The sequence below is a fragment of the Hyperolius riggenbachi genome, chromosome 11, assembly GCF_040937935.1.
Source record: "Hyperolius riggenbachi isolate aHypRig1 chromosome 11, aHypRig1.pri, whole genome shotgun sequence".
Lineage (NCBI taxonomy): Eukaryota > Metazoa > Chordata > Amphibia > Anura > Hyperoliidae > Hyperolius > Hyperolius riggenbachi.
This window is the reverse complement of record NC_090656.1, coordinates 207008797-207029310: the sequence shown is the minus strand read 5'-3', so window position 1 is coordinate 207029310 and position 20514 is coordinate 207008797. Positions and strand designations below refer to the sequence as shown.

Genomic DNA, 20514 nt, shown 5'->3' with positions numbered 1-20514 from the left:
ATTCATGAAATTATTCACTCACCTCCAATGACATTCAGAGTTCTCCGCACAGAGATCGGTAATGTCAGCGCTGGGTGTGTCACATGTATTGATAATTCTGCTCCATTATCCAAATCATAGCTGGGAGTTATATGGAGGAAATACTGACAGCTGAAGAAGCCGAGCCTACTTCTCATGGGAACAAAATCCACCTCCAGCTGCAAAGGCCCCTCATCCTGTGTGGCAGCTCCATTAACCAGCATGTGCTCCTCCACATCTAGAATCACACATTCTCCATCTCTGATGTTCACCTCCTCCTGGTCACGCCTTCTCAGACACACAGAGACTTTTATGTCATCTGGTCTATAGTTCTTTATCTGAAACATCAGCGTTGTCCTACGCATGTGAATCAATTCACCATCCCCAGTAATGTCAGACAGAGTGGGGCATTCTGAAAGAAACATACATCGCTTAATGACAGTAAAAAGTATTTAGATATTGTTTTTTTGTCAATAAAAATTTTCTATATTTTCTAATTAACATTTTCTATATTCCAGCAATATTTATAAAAAAAAAATGCACTGAAAATAATAATTCATAAAATTGCTTACCTTCTAGTCCTCTAAATGCAGTAAAGCACAGGAATAGGTTGAGGAAGAATACAGTGGTTCCAATGTCTGCAGCCATCTTTAAACTCTACTCCACACTCACATTCATAGGCCCAGAGACACACACTGCTCCTACACACACTCCTACAAGGGTAGCCATATTTAGCATTTGCATCCACCCTTACATACTTCCATGAAAAACCCCATCCACCTTATAGAATCATGCCACATTCTGTAGACAGAAATTCCTAGACTCCCACATCTGAAACATCACGCATGCTGCTCCCTGTCTCCTGCCATCAACCTGCAATACACTATACATCAAGAGTCACAAAGTGTAACATACTTCCATGTATAGTCTTACTTTTACGTTATGCATTCACGGATGTCTTTCCTACAGTGTTCATGCAGTCTGAACATTATAATATCAACAAAACAGGAATACAAATAACACAAAATAGTAGACACGTCTCAGTAAACACACAATACAATTCCTCGCATAGAACATAACTTTATATACTGTACTCTAAACTGTGCTCCATATGCCTCAACTTAGCAGTCAGTGTCACACAGAGAGCAAAAAAAACCCCCCAAAAAACATAAAACACTGATAATACTTCAGTTCAACTGCAAACAAACCATTTTAACCACTTGGCGACTGTCCCACAGCCGATGGCCGGCGGCAAGGGCTGGGCCCAAACGACCGCAATACACCCATCGGCGGCGGCAGGTGTGGTTAGGCGGCGATCGCGTCATTAATGACACGATCAGCCGCTGGCAATAGGCTCCGCCCACCCTACGCTGAAACCCGCCTGTCAAATAGCAGCGCCGGCGGGTTCAAATGCGGCGATCGGCCAATCAGAAGCGTATAATACACTTTGTTTATGCAGCAAAGTGTATTATACAGGCTGCCTCCTCCTCTGATGGTCACTTCGTCATGCGACCATCAGAGAGGACGGCAACCCTGCAGATAAGTTAAAAAAAAAAAAAATCACACTTTCAGCCACACAGACCCCCCCGATCGCCCACCCCAGCACACCACTGTTTGCACCCAAGCACCCACCTAAAAACCCATCAATCACTCCCTGTCACTAACTGTCAACGCTATCCCCTAGATTAGGTCCCTGAATGCCCCCTAGGGTCCCCTGATCACCACCCCTACCCTCAGATCCCCCCCCCCGACCACCCCCCTGTATACTGTATACGTTTGTATACATCTGCCTTACCCACTGATCACCTGTCTATCACCTATGACCTGTCTATCACCCCTTGTCACCACCACCCATCAAAGCAGACCCTAAACTGTCCCTTGGGGGCACCTGATCACCCACCCAGACCCTCAGATTGCCCTCAAACCCCCCTCCTGACAACCTCCCCAGTGCATTATTTACATCTATTCTCCCTTGTAATCCCTCACTGATCTCCCATCTGCCACCCATCAGATCAGGACCCAGCCTGCCCCGTGCGGGCACCTAATCAATCCCCCACACCCTCAAATCGCCCCCCCCCCCCCCATCACCCATTGTATTTGATTGTGCTGTAATTGTATTTGATTGTTACATAGTTACATAGTTACTTTGGTTGAAAAAAGACATACGTCCATCGAGTTCAACCAGTACAAAGTACAACTCCAGCCTGCTCCCTCACATATCCCTGTTGATCATAAAATCCCTGGATTAACATCATTGGCATTACCTAGTAATTGTAGCCATGGATGTCATTCAACGCAAGGAAAGCATCTAAGCCCCCTTTAAATGCAGGTATAGAGTTTGCCATAACGACTTCCTGTGGCAATGCATTCCACATCTTAATCACTCTTACTGTAAAGAACCCTTTCCTAAATAAATGGCTAAAACGTTTTTCCTCCATGCGCAGATCATGTCCTCTAGTCCTTTGAGAAGGCCTAGGGACAAAAAGCTCATCCGCCAAGCTATTATATTGCCCTCTGATGTATTTATACATGTTAATTAGATCTCCTCTAAGGCGTCTTTTCTCTAGACTAAATAAACCCAGTTTATCTAACCTTTCTTGGTAAGTGAGACCTTCCATCCCACGTATCAATTTTGTTGCTCGTCTCTGCACCTGCTCTAAAACTGCAATATCTTTTTTGTAATGTGGTGCCCAGAACTGAATTCCATATTCCAGATGTGGCCTTACTAGAGAGTTAAACAGGGGCAATATTATGCTAGCATCTCGAGTTTTTATTTCCCTTTTAATGCATCCCAAAATTTTGTTAGCTTTAGCTGCAGCGGCTTGGCATTGAGTACGATTATTTAACTTGTTGTCGATGAGTACTCCTAAGTCCTTCTCCAAGTTTGATGTCCCCAACTGTATCCCATTTATTTTGTATGGTGTTAGACCATTGGTACGACCAAAATGCATGACTTTACATTTGTCAACATTGAATTTCATCTGCCATGTATGTGCCCATATAGCCATCCTATCCAGATCCTGTTGCAATATAACACTATCTTCCTTAGAGTTGATGATTCTGCACAATTTTGTATCATCTGCAAAAATAGCAACATTGCTCACTACTGTATCCACTAGGTCATTAATAAATAAATTGAAGAGCACTGGACCCAGTACAGACCCCTGTGGGACCCCACTGCTAACAGTCTCCCATTTTGAGTATGATCCATTGACCACAACTCTTTGTTTTCTGTCCATTAGCCAGTTCCCTATCCAAGCACACAGACTCTTCCCCAGTCCTTGCATCCTCATCTTTTGCACCAGACTTTTGTGGGGAACAGTGTCGAATGCCTTAGCAAAGTCTAAGTATATCACATCTACAGCATTCCCAATATCCATATTAGCATTCACTACCTCATAAAAGCTGAGCATGTTAGTCAAACAGGACCTGTCTTTAGTAAACCCATGTTGATGCTGAGAAATAAGATTATTTTCTACTATGAAATCATGTATAGTATCTCTTAGTAACCCCTCAAATAGTTTGCATACAACTGATGTTAAGCTTACAGGTCTATAATTTCCTGGATCTGATTTTTTGCCCTTCTTAAATAATGGGAAAACGTGGGCTGTACGCCAATCCACTGGGACTCTGCCAGTTGCAAGAGAGTCACAAAAGATAAGATAAAGGGGTTTATCTATAACTGAACTTAATTCCCTTAGGACCCGAGGATGCATGCCATCCGGGCCAGGTGCCTTGTCTATTTTTAATTTATTTAGTCTTGCCTTTACTTCTTCCTGCGTTAAGTATTTAATATTACAGTTAGAAGATTGAGACTCTTCCGCCTCTGTAATTTGCAACAGTGCTGTTTCCTTTGTAAAGACAGAAGCAAAGAAAGCATTTAATAACTCTGCCTTACCTTGGTCATCCACCATTGAGTTCCCACCCTCATCCTTTAGGAGTCCTATACAGTCAACCTTTCTTTTTTTAGAGTTGATGTACTTGTAAAACTTTTTTGGGTTAGATTTGATATCCCTAGCGATTTGATTTTCAGCTTCGATCTTTGCCAGCCTAATTTCTTTTTTACAATTTTTATTGCACTCCTTATAATTGCTTAGTGCAGCCTCGGTCCCCTCCTGTTTTAGGACCTTATAGGCATTCTTTTTCCTCTTCATTTTATCCCTAACCTTTCTATTCATCCATAGAGGCCTTTTTTTATTCCTAGACATTTTGTTTCCATATGGGATATACATACTACAATATTGATTGAGAATACGTTTAAAAGCTTGCCATTTCCCTTCAGTGTCCTCCCCTTGTAGTATATTATCCCAGTTCACCAAACTTAGTGCCTGCCTGATTTGATTGAACTTTGCTTTTCTAAAATTCATAGTTTTAGTGGTCCCGCTGCCCCGTGGCCTATCAGTCACCAGATCAAACGTTATCATGTTGTGATCACTATTTCCCAAATGTTCTTGAACCTGCACATTTGATACATTATCTGGTCTATTCGAAATGATCAGATCCAGTAACGCATTCCCCCTAGTTGGTTCCGTTACCATTTGAGTCAAGTAATTGTCCTGTAGTGCTGCCAGAAATCTGCTGCTTTTACCAGAATGGGTAGCCTCAATACTCCAGTTAATGTCTGGAAAGTTGAAGTCGCCCATAACTATGACCTCATTTTTACTTGCCGCTTTTTCAATTTGCTGTAGTAATTGCAGTTCTGCAGCTTCATTAATATGAGGTGGTCTGTAGCATACCCCAATAAGCAATTGGCAACTTTTATTTCCACCATGAATATTTACCCAAACGGACTCCACATCTTCGCAATCTTCCTCCATCTCATCGTTGAGGACAGCTGTAAAAGAATTCTTAACAAAGAGACAAACCCCTCCACCTTTTTTTCCTGTTCTATCCCTCCTGAACACATTGTATCCTTTTAAATTGGCTATCCAGTCATGACTTTCATCCATCCATGTCTCGGTTATTCCCACAATGTCATAGCCTTTGTCATTCAGAATGAACTCTAGTTCATCTATTTTATTTGCAAGGCTCCGAGCATTGGTTATCATGCACTTTATATTTTTACCACCACATTTACCAATTTTGTTTACCTGAAATGGGCTACTTGAAGTTTTACCAACCTCCTTAATCTTTACACTGTCCCCACCCCCCTCTCCACCCCCCATAATGTTAGGCTCCCACTGTCTTTTTACCTTATCTTGTCTATATGTTGAGACTTTATCCTCCCGCCTCCCCCCAGATCCTAGTTTAAAATCTCCTCCAACCGTTTAGCCATCTTCTCCCCCAATGCAGCTGCACCCTCCCCATTAAGGTGCAGCCCGTCCCTGCTGTAGAACCTGCAGCCGACTGCAAAGTCTGCCCAGTTCTCCAGGAACCCAAACCCTTCCTTCCTACACCAATTTCTCAGCCACTTATTTAACTCCCTAAGCTCCCTCTGTCTCTCAGATGTAGCACGTGGCACTGGCAGTATTTCAGAGAACACCACCTTGGAGGTCCTTGCTTTAAGTTTATCTCCAAGTACCTGAAAATCATTTTTGAGGACCTTCCATCTCCCACTAACTTTGTCATTGGTGCCAATGTGTACCATGACAGCCGGGTCTTCCCCAGCCCCACCCAATAATCTGTCAATTCTTTCCGCTATATGCCGAACCCGACATTGCTGACATTGTATTTGATTGTGCTGACATTGTATTTGATTGTGCTGTAATTGTATTTGATTGTCCCGTGATCGGCTTTGTTTGCCCTGTGATCGGCTTTGTTTGCCCCGTGATTAGCTTTGATTGCCCTGTGATTGACTTTGATTGTCCCGTGATTGGCTTTGATTGTCCCTTGATTTGAGTGCCCTGTAATCGGCCTGCGATTGCCCTGAGATTGCCTTTGATTACCTTGTGATTGGCTTTGTTTTCTCGTGATTGGCTTGGATTGTCCTGTGATTGTTTCTGACTGCCTCTGATTCCCCACTCGCCAGTACCCCCCCACACACACACACACACACCAGATCACCCCCTGTCACTATCCTAGTGGTCTAAAAACAGTGATCAGTGAAAACGGTCACTTTTTTAGTATCACTAGTGTTAGCAGTTAGGCCAGTTAGCTAGGTCGCTTTGTTAGTGTCAGTTAGTGCTCAGCCCACTGCACCACAGTCACTAATTAGTGTCATCACTGTCGCTAACCAACATTAGTACTATATAGTATCTGTAAGTGATCATTACTGATCGCAGATAAATCTATATTAGAGAGTCACTAGGATCCACAAAAAAACACAGTGTTTGCCCGATCAGGCCTGATCGTTCACCTGCACTTGCGTTCAGCCCGCCCCTCCGCAGTGACAGAATTTTTTTTTCTGATCACTGCAAAAACACTGTACAATAGCTGTGGCACTGTAAAGATCACTTTTGATTTTTTTTTTATAAAAATTCAGTGACCACAGCTTTCTACCTCTTAAATACTCCCTTTTGCTAGGTAGGTGCTTTTTTTTCTGGGTAGTCTTAGAGGAATACCCCCTAAATTTAGCAGTCCATCATGGCAAGAAAGAGGTATTCCAATGATGAGGCGTACAGGTACATGGCCTAGTCAGATGAGGACGATTGGGACGCCTCATTCGACGAATCTTTTGGGTCAGAGTTTGAACCTGTAGAGAGCAGTGGCTCACTGACCGATAGTGATGATGAGGTTGAGGTCACAGCTAGAGCCAGGCGTACCACACCCCATGTTGTTGGACCGCAGGTGGCACAGGATCAGCCTCAAGTGCAGCAGAGTGGTGCTAGCGCTGGTCTGAGATTTCATGGTGGGGCAGGCACCAGCAGCACAACATCTCCTGGACCTAGCACCAGTACTTCCGTAGACCCTGGTGAAGTGGCGAGCACCAGCATGGAAGTTGAAACTGGTTCGGTGGCACGTGCAGTAAGATCCCAGTCGCAGCCACCAAGAAGACGGGCCCGTACTACCCCTAGTTTACGAGAGGTGCTGGCAAATCCTAATTGGCAATCCCCTGATTCCGCCGCACCCGTACTGCCCCCTTTCACCGCCCAGTCTGGAGTCCAGGTGGAGACAGATAATCTAGGATCAGTCCTAGACTTTTTCTATCTGTTCATCACCCAGGATCTCTTAGACTTAGTCGTGGCAGAGACCAACCGTAAGGCCACACAATATATAACTGCCAATCTGAATAAGTTCCTTGCCCAGCCTTTTCGGTGGAAACCAGTCCAAGATTCCGAAATTAACATTTTTTTGGGCCTTCTCCTTCACATGGGACTAGTAAAGCAGAATGTGTTGCGGTCTTATTGGTCTACGAACGCAGCATATCATGTTCCCTTGTACTCTGCTGCCATGTCCAGGACACGATTTGAGAACATCCTGCGCTTTCTGCACTTCAATAACAATGAAACCTGTCATCGAAGTGACCACCCTGCTTCTATGAACTAAGTTTTAAAATTAACTGGTATGTAGAATCTTGCTTAAAGAGCCTCAGAGACCAAGAATACTAAAGCTTTGATACTTATCCGGGGCTTTCTACTGCCCCATAAACATGTCTAAGTCCCACGCTGTCCTTCCGTGGTCTGTTCAGCTGCGGTGAGCTCCGTTACCAGGCTCAGTCGATGCCAGTCAGGGTCTACTGCGCAAGCGCAGACCTCCCCCGAATGCGCAGTAGACCCGGACTGATGTCACTGAGCCTGTTACCGGGGCTCACTGCGGCTGAACGCCGTGGGACTTAGACGTGTTTATGGGGCGGGAGGAAGCCCCGGATAAGTATCAGAGCTTTAGTATTCTTCATCTCTGAGCCTCTTTAAGTTGATTAAGGTCAATCAGTAGTGATCAAATAATCTAGGTCACAGGGGCAATACTGGCAACTAGTATATATTATTGGAGTTGATTGTTGTAGAAGAGTTCCATCTTATGATTGGTACCTACTATGGCTTCAATATGCGGGAGTGCAGTAGCTGACTAAGTTCCCCAATTTTGTAGGAATAATTGTCTAGTTGCACATAGTAAATGTGTTACTTTTTTGTGGTGATTCATGAGAATCTCTTCAAGGCCTATATGCAAGATGGCGGGAAAGCAGGAAGGGGGTTTGTATCATGTTAGATATACTGTAGATTGGCTGATACTAGCCCAGATTGCAGTAATTAATGGACAGCCCCATATGAGATGTTCAAGAGTGCCTGTGTTTTTATGACATCTCCAACAAAGAGAGCTGAAAAAATCTCACCAATTTAGATGGGGTTAAACACCATTGTAAGATTAATTTTTGGAGAGATTCCCAATGGGAGTTACACGAGGCGTATTTTAGTACTGACTCAGTGGCTTTCTTTATAGCTAGGAAATCTACCCTGGAGTGGAGATCAGAGGACCATTGGTTAAGGAATTTATTTAACCAGTACCAGCGGTCTCTGCCCCCTTAAAGTACACATCTGAGCTTGTTGAAAAAAATAATCCACTTACCTGGAGCTTCCTCCAGCCCCTACCAGTCGTCCTGGGTCCTTGCCGCAGCTCCGCTCACCATTGATGTCCCGGGGTCCCCTCCGGTGCCTGTGCGAGCAGCTCTCAGAGTCACACTGACATCATCCGGACTGTACTGCGCAGGTGCAGTAGTTCTATGCCTGCACTGTACAGTTGGGATGATGTCAGCGCGACCAGTGAGCCGCACGCTGGAGCACAGGAGAATCCGATGTGGAAGTCGACCTGGCGAGGTCGGCTTCTCCACCGGAGGGGACTGGGAGCCACCGCAGCTGCGGCGAGGGTACAGGACAGATGCAGGGGCTGGAAGAAGCCCCAGGTAAGTGGAATTTTTATTTTTACAGTACTCTGACCTTTCCTTTAAGGACCAGAGACCGCTGGTACAGAAACTAGAGAATTCCGATGAATTGCCGCACATACCCACCGCAACCGCAGCACGTTGGTAACCTGGGCCAACCACTCTGCCATCTCTTTGACAGCAGAGTTCCTGTGAGCCGGTCAGTAGCCATTTTCATTGGCTCCTGGCCGTGTCTATCAATGCAAGCCAATGGGAGTTGCTTACATTGATAGACACGGCCAGGAGCCAATGAAATCATCTCCTGACCGGCTTACAGAGCTCTGCAGTCATAGAGACTGGCAGGTGAGTGAGCTGCAACGGGAGACGGCAGGGAGACAGAGGCGGGAGTGATGAAAACGGCGGATGCACACAGCGGCGGTGAGTTGAAATCTACGCCCTGGCAGCCAGATCAGCATCAAAACAGAGCGTAGATTTCAACTTGCGTGGTCCGAAAGTAGTTAATCACTTCGAGTAATTACTGGTTAAATGGTCAGACTATTGGGATATACACCTTTAAGTGGGATTCGGCTATTTAAGAAAAGTACAAATAGACCTGGGAAGGAAAAGAAGTAGATGAACTTTATCCTTAAAGAGAACCAGAGATGAAGCACCCTCTTGTATTTTACCTTATAAATCAATGGGAACATGACAGTAAACACCTAATCTGCCCTTTGTTTCATTGTTCTCTGTGTAATCTGACCGTTATCACCTCTGATAAGAATCCCCGACTGAGAAGTCAGGCTGCTCCGTCTAGCTTTGCTACAGAAAGATTATAGCTGAGTCTGTCTTCTGTGGTGTTATTTCAAGCCCAAGCCTGCCCCCTTGTGGCTTTGCTATAATGACTCAGCAATAATCATTCCCAGCAAAGCCAGATTTAATTGCTCAGTCTGGGATTCTTGTGACTGCTGAAAACAGACACTTTTAGCAGTGAGGGTGAAACAGAGAGCATGGTAAGTGTTTTCTCTAATGTTCTTACTGATATACATGGTAAAATACACAAGGGTGCTTCCTCTCTGGTTCCCTTTAATGAGGTGGAGGATTTGCAAGTATTGGAAATAATTTTGGTCTGTGAGATGGAATTGTTCCTTTAGTTGTGTAAATATTTTAAGTTTATTTTGAGTAAGTAGGTCATTAATGTGGTAGATACCTGTGTTGAGCCAGGCTGACAATGATAAATTGAGGATGGTTTTCATCTCACTTACAGACCAGTCAATAAGAATCAGAGCAGGATCATCCACCAGGCAACATAGTCAGGTGCTTGGGGCCTAGTGGGTGTCAAGGGGCTCACCTGCCACCTTCTTTGACCTCTCTTCACTTCAGCTTACCAAAAGGACCACAAGGGGCCCCCAAATCTACTACCTTGCCTTGTGCCCCATTACATCATAATCCAGCTCTGATAAGAATACTAAACCAGATGCTCTCTCATGCATGTTTTCTGACGATCTATCTTCTACCAGTCATGATACCATTCTTTTTTTGCAACATTTTCTGATGATTCAGCCAGAGTTGCTAGGACATATAAAGGAAGCAATCTTGAAAGAATATGAGCCGACTACAAATGACCTGCAGTTAAGGGATGGTCTCTTGTTTAGTGCCGATAAGATCTATGTTCCTAAGGATTACCAAGTTTCTGTACTACAAGAACGTCATGACAATGCTCTTGCTGGTCATTTTGGAGTAAGCAAGACTCTTGATCTACTTCTGCAAACTTCTGGTGGGCAGAGTTAAAGAAAGACTGTCAGGATTTTGTGAGTTCCTGTGCTACCTGTGCCCGTTCCAAGAGCCCTCAACAAATCCCTTGGCGTTTACTCACTCCCTTACCTGTTCCTTCTTGTCCTTGGGAGACATATGCTATGGATTTTATTACGGATTTACCCAGGGGTGCCTCTAGCCATTTTGTCAAAAATAATCATAATAAGGCAGTGTTTCAACAGAAATTACACTTATTGTGGCAGCGTTTCAGCAGAAAAATACATGTAAAGGCTGCAGCGTTTCACCAGAAATACACAATGCAGGCAGCGTTTCACCAGAAAATACACATAGGCAGGGCTCCACTTTCATGAGGCACAAAGGGGAACAGAAGGAGGCACAGGGGGACTGAATAAGGCACACAGGATGACATAGGGAGGCACAGGGGGACAGAAGGAGGCATGAGGGTCAGAAGAAGTCACAAAGGAGGACAGAAGGAGGCACAAGGGAACAGAAGGAGGCACACAAGGGGACACAAGGCGCCACAGTGGGCAACAAAAGGAGGCATAATGGGGGACAGAATAATACACAAAGGAGGACAGAAGGAGGTACACAGAGGGGCAGCGGGCGGTACAGAGTGGCAGCTGCTTGCAACTTATGCTAAGCAGATGCAGCAGAAGCAAGTAATAAAACACCCGTGGGGGTGGGACTTAGTCAGCGGGAGTGGTTTCAGTCGGGGGCGTGGCTTAGGCCAGGGGCGTGGTTTAATCCAGCAACATGGCGCCCCCAGGACCAATGGCCTGTACTGCCTATGCCTAGAGGCTCCCCTGGATTTACCTCCTTTAGATGGTTTCACTACGATTTTTGTAGTTGTTGATCTTTTCACGAAAATGGCACACTTCATACCGATGAAGGGAGTTTCCACTGCTGAAAGCTTTTTAAGAGAAATTGTATGTCTTCATGGTGTGCCTTCTGATATAGTATCTGATCGTGGAGTTCAATTTACATCTACATTTTGGAGGGAACTGTCTAAGAAACTCAAGATATTTCTGTCATTGACTTTGGGTTATCATCCTCAATCTAATGGACAGACTAAAAGGTCAAATCAAACACTTGAAGAGTACCTGCGCTGCTTCATATCTGCTTCCCAGGAAGATTGGTCTTTTTTCCTGTTTGCAGCTGAGTTTGCATATAAAAAATTCGACCCACTCTTCTACGAAACAAACCCCGTTCTTTGCTAACTACGCTTTTCACCCAGCCATGTTACCCAATCTACGTTCAGATTCTTCATTACCTAACGTACAAAAAAAAAACTTGATCTACTTCTAGCTAAATCTTTTTTTTTTTTTTTTTTTTTTTAGCTAAATCTACTGAAAGATCACTCCATATGACAAAAGCCAGGTACTACAGGTACGCTAACAAACCTGATTCTTGGCTTGCTGCTAAGTTGAAAAAACGACAAAAGCATAACACAATAGGTAGGATCCGGACACATTTCCATTAACCCCGATAAGATTTACTCCACCTTTCAAGATTATTATGATCAGCTCTATGCCCACTCTGCCACCGCTCCACAAGCTGAAATAAATTCCTTCCTACATAACCTTGGACTCAGTAGCGTCGTGACGGGGGTGCGACCCACACCAGGTGGGGTGACCCCAGCCGCCCTGAGGGGGTGCACTGCAGGGGCGTCGCTAGCCCTATTTTGAGGGGAGGCGTGCCCCCAATCTGTCCTAGGGTGCCACGGATCTGTTCCCCAGGGGTGCCCGCTGCCCCCTCCCGGCTGCCACTGCCTCCCCCCGCTATCCCCGCTGCCAGAGCGTCAGACCTCGATCAGCGGGCGACCAGATAAAGCGGGTGCTAGGACCTAGCGGACACCGCTAATATTTGCGCCCAGCATACGCTCTAACTGGTCGGGTCGCCCTATGAACGAGGCCTGTCACTCACAACCTAACTGGGGGTCCCTGCTGTCACTCACTATCTAACTGGGGGTCCCTGTCACTCACTATCTAACTGGGGGTCCCTGTCACTCACTATCTAACTGGGGGTCCCTGTCACTCACTACTTAAGGGGGGCGCCTGTCACTCACAACCTAACTGGGGGTCCCTGCTGTCACTCACAACCTAACTGGGGGTCCCTGCTGTCACTCACAACCTAACTGGGGGTCCCTGCTGTCACTCACTAACTGGGGGTCCCTGCTGTCACTAACTGGGGGTCCCTGCTGTCACTCACTAACTGGGGGTCCCTGCTGTCACTCACTAACTGGGGGTCCCTGCTGTCACTCACTAACTGGGGGTCCCTGCTGTCACTAACTGGGGGTCCCTGCTGTCACTAACTGGGGGTCCCTGCTGTCACTAACTGGGGGTCCCTGCTGTCACTCACTAACTGGGGGTCCCTGCTGTCACTCACTAACTGGAGGTCCCTGCTGTCACTCACTAACTGGGGGTCCCTGCTGTCACTCACTATCTAACTGGGAGTCCTTGATGTCACTATCTAACTGGGGGTCCCTGCTGTCACTATCTAACTGGGGGTCCCTGCTGTCACTCACTATCTAACTGGGGGTCCCTGCTGTCACTCACTATCTAACTGGGGGTCCCTGTTGTCACTCACTATCTAACTGGGGGTCCCTGCTGTCACTCACTACCTAAGGGGGGGGGGTCCCTGCTGTCACTCACTATCCAACTGGGGGTCCCTGCTGCCACTATCCAACTGGGGGTCCCTGCTGTCACTCACTATCTAACTGGGGGTCCCTGTTGTCACTCACTATCTAACTGGGGGTCCCTGCTGTCACTCACTACCTAAGGGGGGCGCCTGTCACTCACAACCTAACTGGGGGTCCCTGCTGTCACTCACTAACTGGGGGTCCCTGCTGTCACTCACTAACTGGGGGTCCCTGCTGTCACTCACTATCTAACTGGGGGTCCCTGCTGTCACTCACTACCTAAGGGGGGTGCCTGTCACTCACAACCTAACTGGGGGTCCCTGCTGTCACTCACTATCTAACTGGGGGTCCCTGCTGTCACTCACTATCTAACTGGGGGTCCCTGCCGTCACTCACTACCTAACTGGGGGTCCCTGCCGTCACTCACTACCTAACTGGGGGTCCCTGTCATTCACTACCTAACTGGGGGTCCCTGTCACTCACTACCTAACTGGGGGTCCCTGTCACTCACTACCTAACTGGGGGTCCCTGTCACTCACTACCTAACGGGAGGGGGTCCCTGTCACTCACTATCTAGCCTGGGGTCCCTGTCACTCACTACCTAACTGGGGGACCCTGTCGCTCACTACCTAACCTGGGGGCGCCTGTCACTCACTACCTAAACTGGGGGCTCCGGTCTACCTAAACTGGGGGCTCCGGTCTACCTAAACTGGGGGCTCCTGTCACTACATACACTGGGGGGTCCCTGTCACTACCTGAGCTGGGGGGCTCCTGTCACTACCTGAGCTGGGGGGCTCCTGTCACTACCTGAGCTGGGGGGCTCCTGTCACTACCTGAGCTGGGGGGCTCCTGTCACTACCTGAACTGGGGGGCTCCTGTCACTACCTGAGCTGGGGGGCACCTGGCGCTACCTAAACTATTCAGGCCAGCCAGCCCAGCATCACCACCAGCCAACCAGCACAGAATCACTGTCAAAAAGGCCACAGCATCACCACCAGTCAGGCCAGCATTTACTTCAACCAGCCAAGCACAGCCCAGCATTACCGCCAGCCAGGTCACAGCATCACTGCCAGCCAACCAAGCCACAACATCGGCCACAGCATCACCGCCAGCCAAACCAGCCACAGCATCACCGCCAGCCAGGCCACAGCATCACTGCCAGGCCTTTCAGCTCACACATCATCCACCATTCCAGCCAAAAACCGTATTGCCAGGCACAGCAGCCAGTAGAGGAGAATTCAGAAGCCAGGTGAGAGGTGTCTACCATATTAAAGGGGAACTTCAGCCTAAACAAACATACTGTCATTAAGTTACATTAGTAATGTTAATTAGAATAGATTGGCAATATAATCTCTTATTCACCCCATTTTAAAAGAACAGGCAAATGTTTGTGATTCATGGGGGCTGCCATCTTTGTCATAGGGGCAGCCATCTTTTTGGTTGAAAGGAGGTGACAAGGAGCAGGAGACACAGTTCCAACTGTCCTTTGTCCTGATAACCCCTCCCAGCTGCGCACCCTAGGCTTCAAATGTCAAATTCAAAATGTAAGAAAAAAAAATGTGCACCAAAACAGCAGAACAAGAGCAACAACATCAGAAATCCCATCATGCTTTGCACAGCATCGGGGAAAAATGCCCGGGCAGTTTTCTTCTGTGCAGCTAAAAATGAGGCTTGTATAAGAGAAACAAAGTTCTGATGCTGTGAAACTGTTAAAGAAACACCAGGCCTTTTCAGTGCTGCTGAGTCGATTTTTAGTCTGGAGGCTCACTTTAAGGGGGCATTCTGCCTATTTATGTGAAATGCTATCTCTTTATGTGCCTCGTGAATGCTGAATTTGTCTTGTTGGGGGCATCATGATTGCTGAATTTGTCTTGATTTTGTCATGATTGATGAATGTGTCTTGTTGGGGGCCTCATGATTGCTGAATTTGTCTTGTTGGGGGCCACATGTTTGCTAACGGCGAGACTATGGGAAAATCTGAATCATCATGTGAGACAATAGCATTAAACCTGCTTTTTAAAACAGAAAATAAAACTGGGAGGTTCTAAAAAAAAATGAATACATTTATTCAGGAGTAGGATGGATAAAATTGTTTATCTTCACAGTTTATTTTCAATTTGGATTTTCCATAATGTTCATGTATGAGTTAAAACGTCTGTACAGTATTTAGTTTAAATTGCTGTTGCCACTTTGCGATAGATAAGTGACTTTTGGGTTGCAGTTTGGGCATTCGGCCTCCAAAAAGTTTGCCACCACTGTCCTAATCTAATGTTCCACCATTGCTAAGTTCATGTAAATGTGTCTCCACCCGTTACCACATCCACATTCTGGTCCATGGCCCTCTTATATTTCGGTGCGGCGCGCCGCACAACGTAACCCTCATATTTTTCGGCGCGCTAGCTGCAGTGTGCTGAATTCTGCTGCCTACAGTATGTACAGTATAAGCTGTTCTCTAGTGCCTGCACTGTGTGCTGATCTACCTCCAGTGTGTACAGTATAAGGTGTTACTCTGTGCCTTTACTGATTGTAAACCAACTGTATTGTATGCTGATCCCTGCTACTTTAGGAATGTACAGTATTAGCTGTAAAGCCTGGTACACACATACAATTTTGATTAGCCAATTTTAGCTCTGTTCATCAAATTTATTGTCTGTTGGCTCACTTACTGCATGGGGGTGGTAAAATTGGTCAGTGATTGACCAATCAAAATTGATCTATGCCTATACTGATTGTAAATTATCTAAATAAAGGACAGGGGGCTCCATCCAGTATTTCAATGGGCAGGCCCATTATCTGTAGCTTACACCGCTGCTAAGTTCATGTACGTTTCGCCCCACCCATGGCCACGCCCACTCACGGCATGACCACGCCCGTTTTTTTGCTGCTGCGCGCTTCGCTTTTTTGGGGGAGGGGGGTGTAGGTAAATTATCTGCACCGGGTGTCACACACCCTAGCTACGCCACTGCTTGGACTACCTACCCTAACCAGCAAGGCAGCAAAACAACTTAATGTCCCATTTACAGATGAGGAGATAGAGGACACTATCAAAAAAACCTCAAACTGGCCCGGATGGCTTAAGTTCAATTTATTACAAAAAGTTTTTCCATACCTTAATCCCCTGTCTCACCAAATGTTTTCACACTATCAGAACTAAACCACTTTCTCAAACAGAGTTTCTGGAGGCCCACATTACTGTGGTTTCTAAGCCTGATAGAGATTTACTGAATGCTAAAAACTACAGGCCGATAGCATTACTGAACCTTGATTATAAAATCCTCACAAGTATGGTAGCTCAGCGCCTTAACAGAATCCTCCCCTTCCTAGTGGATAAAGATCAAGTTGGATTTGTGCCGTATAGGCAGGCCTCTGACAACATACGCAAGACCATGAACATAATACAACATGCTAGAGATTCGGGTTCTCAACTTCTAACCCTAGCATTAGATACAGAGAAAGCTTTCGACACCATATCCTGGGATTTTATAAATTTTGTGTGTTATGGAAGGCTGGCCTCTCCGGCTCATTCCTTCACATTATTGAACAATTATACTCAGTCCCCAAAGCTTACCTTGAGCTCCCTAGCTCATCCCAGATGGCGATACTTATAAAAATGTGGCAACCGCCAAGGATGCCGCTTGTGATGGAACCATTGGCGAGTGCTATACGTCATAACACTGATATCAAAGGCTACTGCATTGGTAAGGTAGAATACAAACTTAATCTGTTCGCAGATAACGTTTTGTTAACTTTGACCCAAGCAGTCATCACGGTGCCGAACTTGCTGAAGGAGTTGAAGCATTTTGAATATGTGTCAGATCTGAGACTCAATTATGATAAATCAGAAGCCCTGTTGAATAACTTTCCCCCAGGTATGGGTGATTATATTAGCAGAATATTTCAATTCAAATACCGTATATACTCGCAAGCAAGCCAAATTTTTCAGCCCCCAAAAGCGGCCCAAAAGTTGGGGGGTCGGCTTGCTTGCGAGTCATGTGCCAGTATGGGTTGGTGGGTGGTTAGGTAGTGCCCCTCCCCCCGCTGCTATTACCCTAGGCGGCGCCGCTTCCTCTATCCCCGTCCTGCTCCGGTAACTAATTCACAGAAGCGCGCCCCTCGGCGCGGCAGCTGCTGTGATGACGAAGGAAACCATAGAGAGCGGTTCCCATAGTAACGCCATCGCCGCTACAGGAAGCCGCTCACTATGGTACCCTCCGTCATCACAGCAGCCGCCGAGGGGCGCTCTGCTGTGAATTAGTTACTGGAGCAGGACGGGGATAGAGGAAGCGGCGCCGCCTAAGGTAATAGCAGCGGCAGCCGCGGGGGGGGGGGGGAGCGGGGAGGGGCACTAACTACCTACCCACCCATCCACCCATACTGGGACTATACTAGCCATACTGGGCACTATGCTAGCTATACTGGGGCACTATACTAGCTATACTGGGACACTATACTAGCTATACTGGGGCACTATGCTAGCTATACTGGGGCACTATACTAGCCATACTGGGCACTATGCTAGCCATAACTGGGCACTATGCTAGCCATAACTGGGCACTATACTAGCTATACTGGGACACTATACTAGCAATACTGGGCACTTTACTAGCTATACTGGGGGACTACCTACCCATACTGGGCACTTTGCTAGCTATACTGGGCACTATACTAGCTATACTGGGTCGCTACCTACCCATACTGGGCACTATGCTAGCTATACTGGGGCACTATGCTAGCTATACTGGGGCACTATACTAGCCATACTGGGGCACTATACTAGCCATACTGGGCACTATGCTAGCCATACTGGGCACTATGCCAGCTATACTGGGCACTACGCTAGCCATACTGGGCACTACACTAGCCATACTGGGCACTATACTAGCTATACTGGGACACTATACTAGCTATACTGGGACACTATACTAGCTATACTGGGGGACTACCTACCCATACTGGGCACTTTACTAGCTATACTGGGCACTATACTAGCTATACTGGGCACTATACTAGCTATACTGGGACACTATACTGGGGGACTACCTACCCATACTGGGCACTTTACTAGCTATACTGGGCACTATACTAGCTATACTGGGCACTATACTAGCTATACTGGGCACTATACTAGCTATACTGGGCACTATACTAGCTATACTGGGACACACTGGGGGGATCACGCAGCCAGAATTTCCTACCCCCGGCTTATATGGGGGTCAATCATTTTTTCCTGGTTTTTCAGGTAAAAGTTGGGGGGTCGGCTTACATGCGGGTCAGCTTGCTTGCGAGTATATACGGTACCAACCTCACTATCTTAAATATTTAGGGAGTAAAAATTCCTAACAATCCAACCAAAACATTCTCCTGGAACTATACCCCGCTTTTTAAAGCACTGCATGGGCTACTGGTCTCTTAGATGAATCAGAATATACTGTGGGCAGGACGTGTGACAGCAGTCAAGGTGACACTGTTACCTAAAATCATGTACTTTTTCTGTACACTCCCTATCCCTCTAACTAAAAGGGCCTTGGAACCTTTGCAAAAGCATATCTTCCTTTGTATATGACACAAAAAGAAACCTAGAATAAAACGCTATTATATGCTACTGCATAAGAAAGAAGGTGGGATGTCAGTCCCAAATCTGTATAAATACTATCAAGCCTCCCAATTGGCTTTTCTGCCTATGCTTTATGCAGGGTTCCATACCCCTAAATGGATTCACCTAGAAAATGAACACATGCCCCCCCTAACCTGGAAAGGTATTGTATGGTCTCAACATTGGAAACCTATCGATTTAAAAAAAAGAGGTCTCCATACTCATATTATACGCTTATTGTCTGGAGAAAAGTCAGATTTAAATTCAATCTTCAATCATACCCCACTCGTCTCCTGGAATTTTTCTCAAATCCTGATTTTTCAAAAGGATTGCAGAGACAAATTCTCTTGGTAGACCTTGAACAAGATCACGACTCTTAAAAGCTTTCTCATAGGAGGCAAAGTCTGCTCACTTCACACTGTTAGGCCCCATTCAGACTGCAGAACGCGGACCGCAACGCATGCAGACCGCAACGCATGCAGACCGCACGCCATCCGCGTTCGTATGCGTTGCGTGGCTGATCCCATCACTGAAAAGTGAATGGGTCAGCCACGCGTTTTTACAAAAAATGCGTGCAGCATGCGTTCCCGGACCGCACAGGTCCGGAACGCATGCAGTGTGAACATCAGACATTGCACTGCATGCAATGTCTGATGTCGTGCGTGTCAGCCACCTGCACGCGTTTCCAAAACGCGGCTGGAAACGCGTGCAGTTTGAACGGGGCCTTACTGAGACATTTCAGGTTCCACCAACGGAATACTTTAGATTAACACAGTTGTTCCACTACGCGCTATCTATAACCAAATTGAATCAGGAACTGCAATTTTCTTCATTAGAATCCATATGTCTCGCCGATCCTGTGTAAAGGAATCCTTTCTATGTTATATTCAATACATAATGCTAACACTGACGATTCTAAATTCTCCTTCCAGACGGAATGGGAAACAGACTGTGGTCTAACTTTGGACTCAGGACAATGGCAACAATGTTTTGATACATTATCCAGGGGTAGCCTTCAGATTACACACATGGAGGTTTCATTGCGAATTCTACTTCGAACGTATCTGGTTCCTGCTAGATTGCACCAAATCTATCCAGATAGGGATCCTGCATGCTTCCGGGATGTCAAAGCTCTGGTACTATGTTTCATATATGGTGGTCATGCCCAACTGTTGCTGATCTTTGGAAGAAATTTCTTAGATTGATAAATAAGATCCTAGATCTTCATCTTAATCTTGACCCAACGATTTTTCTACTTGGCTTTCAAACAAAAATATAACCTCTGCTAAACATAAACTGATTCAGTTCATAGCAAATGCCTCCAAAACTTATATTGCCTTACAGGGGCGCCTCTAGCCATTTTGTCACTCCAGGCGAGAAAACCTGTGGCGCCCCCCCCCCCCCCCCCCACCTTCATCCCTGCCCCCCACCACATACACTCACACACAAGCACACACTAATACTATGTGCTGTAATGATAAAGTTGCACATTTTATGTATTTACTGTGAGCTCCTCTGAGGACAGTCAGTGACATGACTATGTACTCTGTACAGTGCTGCAGGAGATGTCAGTGCTATATAAATACATAATAATAATATGGTAGGACATTAGACTATGACTATGGTAGGATTAGAGTGTGAGCTCCTCTGAGGACAGTCAGTGACATGACTATGTACTCTGTACAGTGCTGCAGGAGATGTCAGTGCTATATAAACACATAATAATAATATGGTAGGACATTAGACTATGACTATGGT

At 46.2% G+C, this 20514-nt stretch overlaps 1 protein-coding gene across 2 annotated transcripts in view; it reads right to left on the bottom strand.

Moving 5' to 3' along the window:
• The window catches only part of LOC137538938 (uncharacterized), a 194529-nt gene that overhangs the window by 31335 nt on the left and 142680 nt on the right, over window positions 1-20514 (bottom strand). For both annotated transcript variants that reach the window (XM_068261377.1, XM_068261378.1), the window contains one exon: window positions 23-430. In XM_068261377.1, coding sequence (XP_068117478.1) covers window positions 23-430 — 408 coding nt within the window. The remainder of the gene's footprint in view (window positions 1-22; window positions 431-20514) is intronic.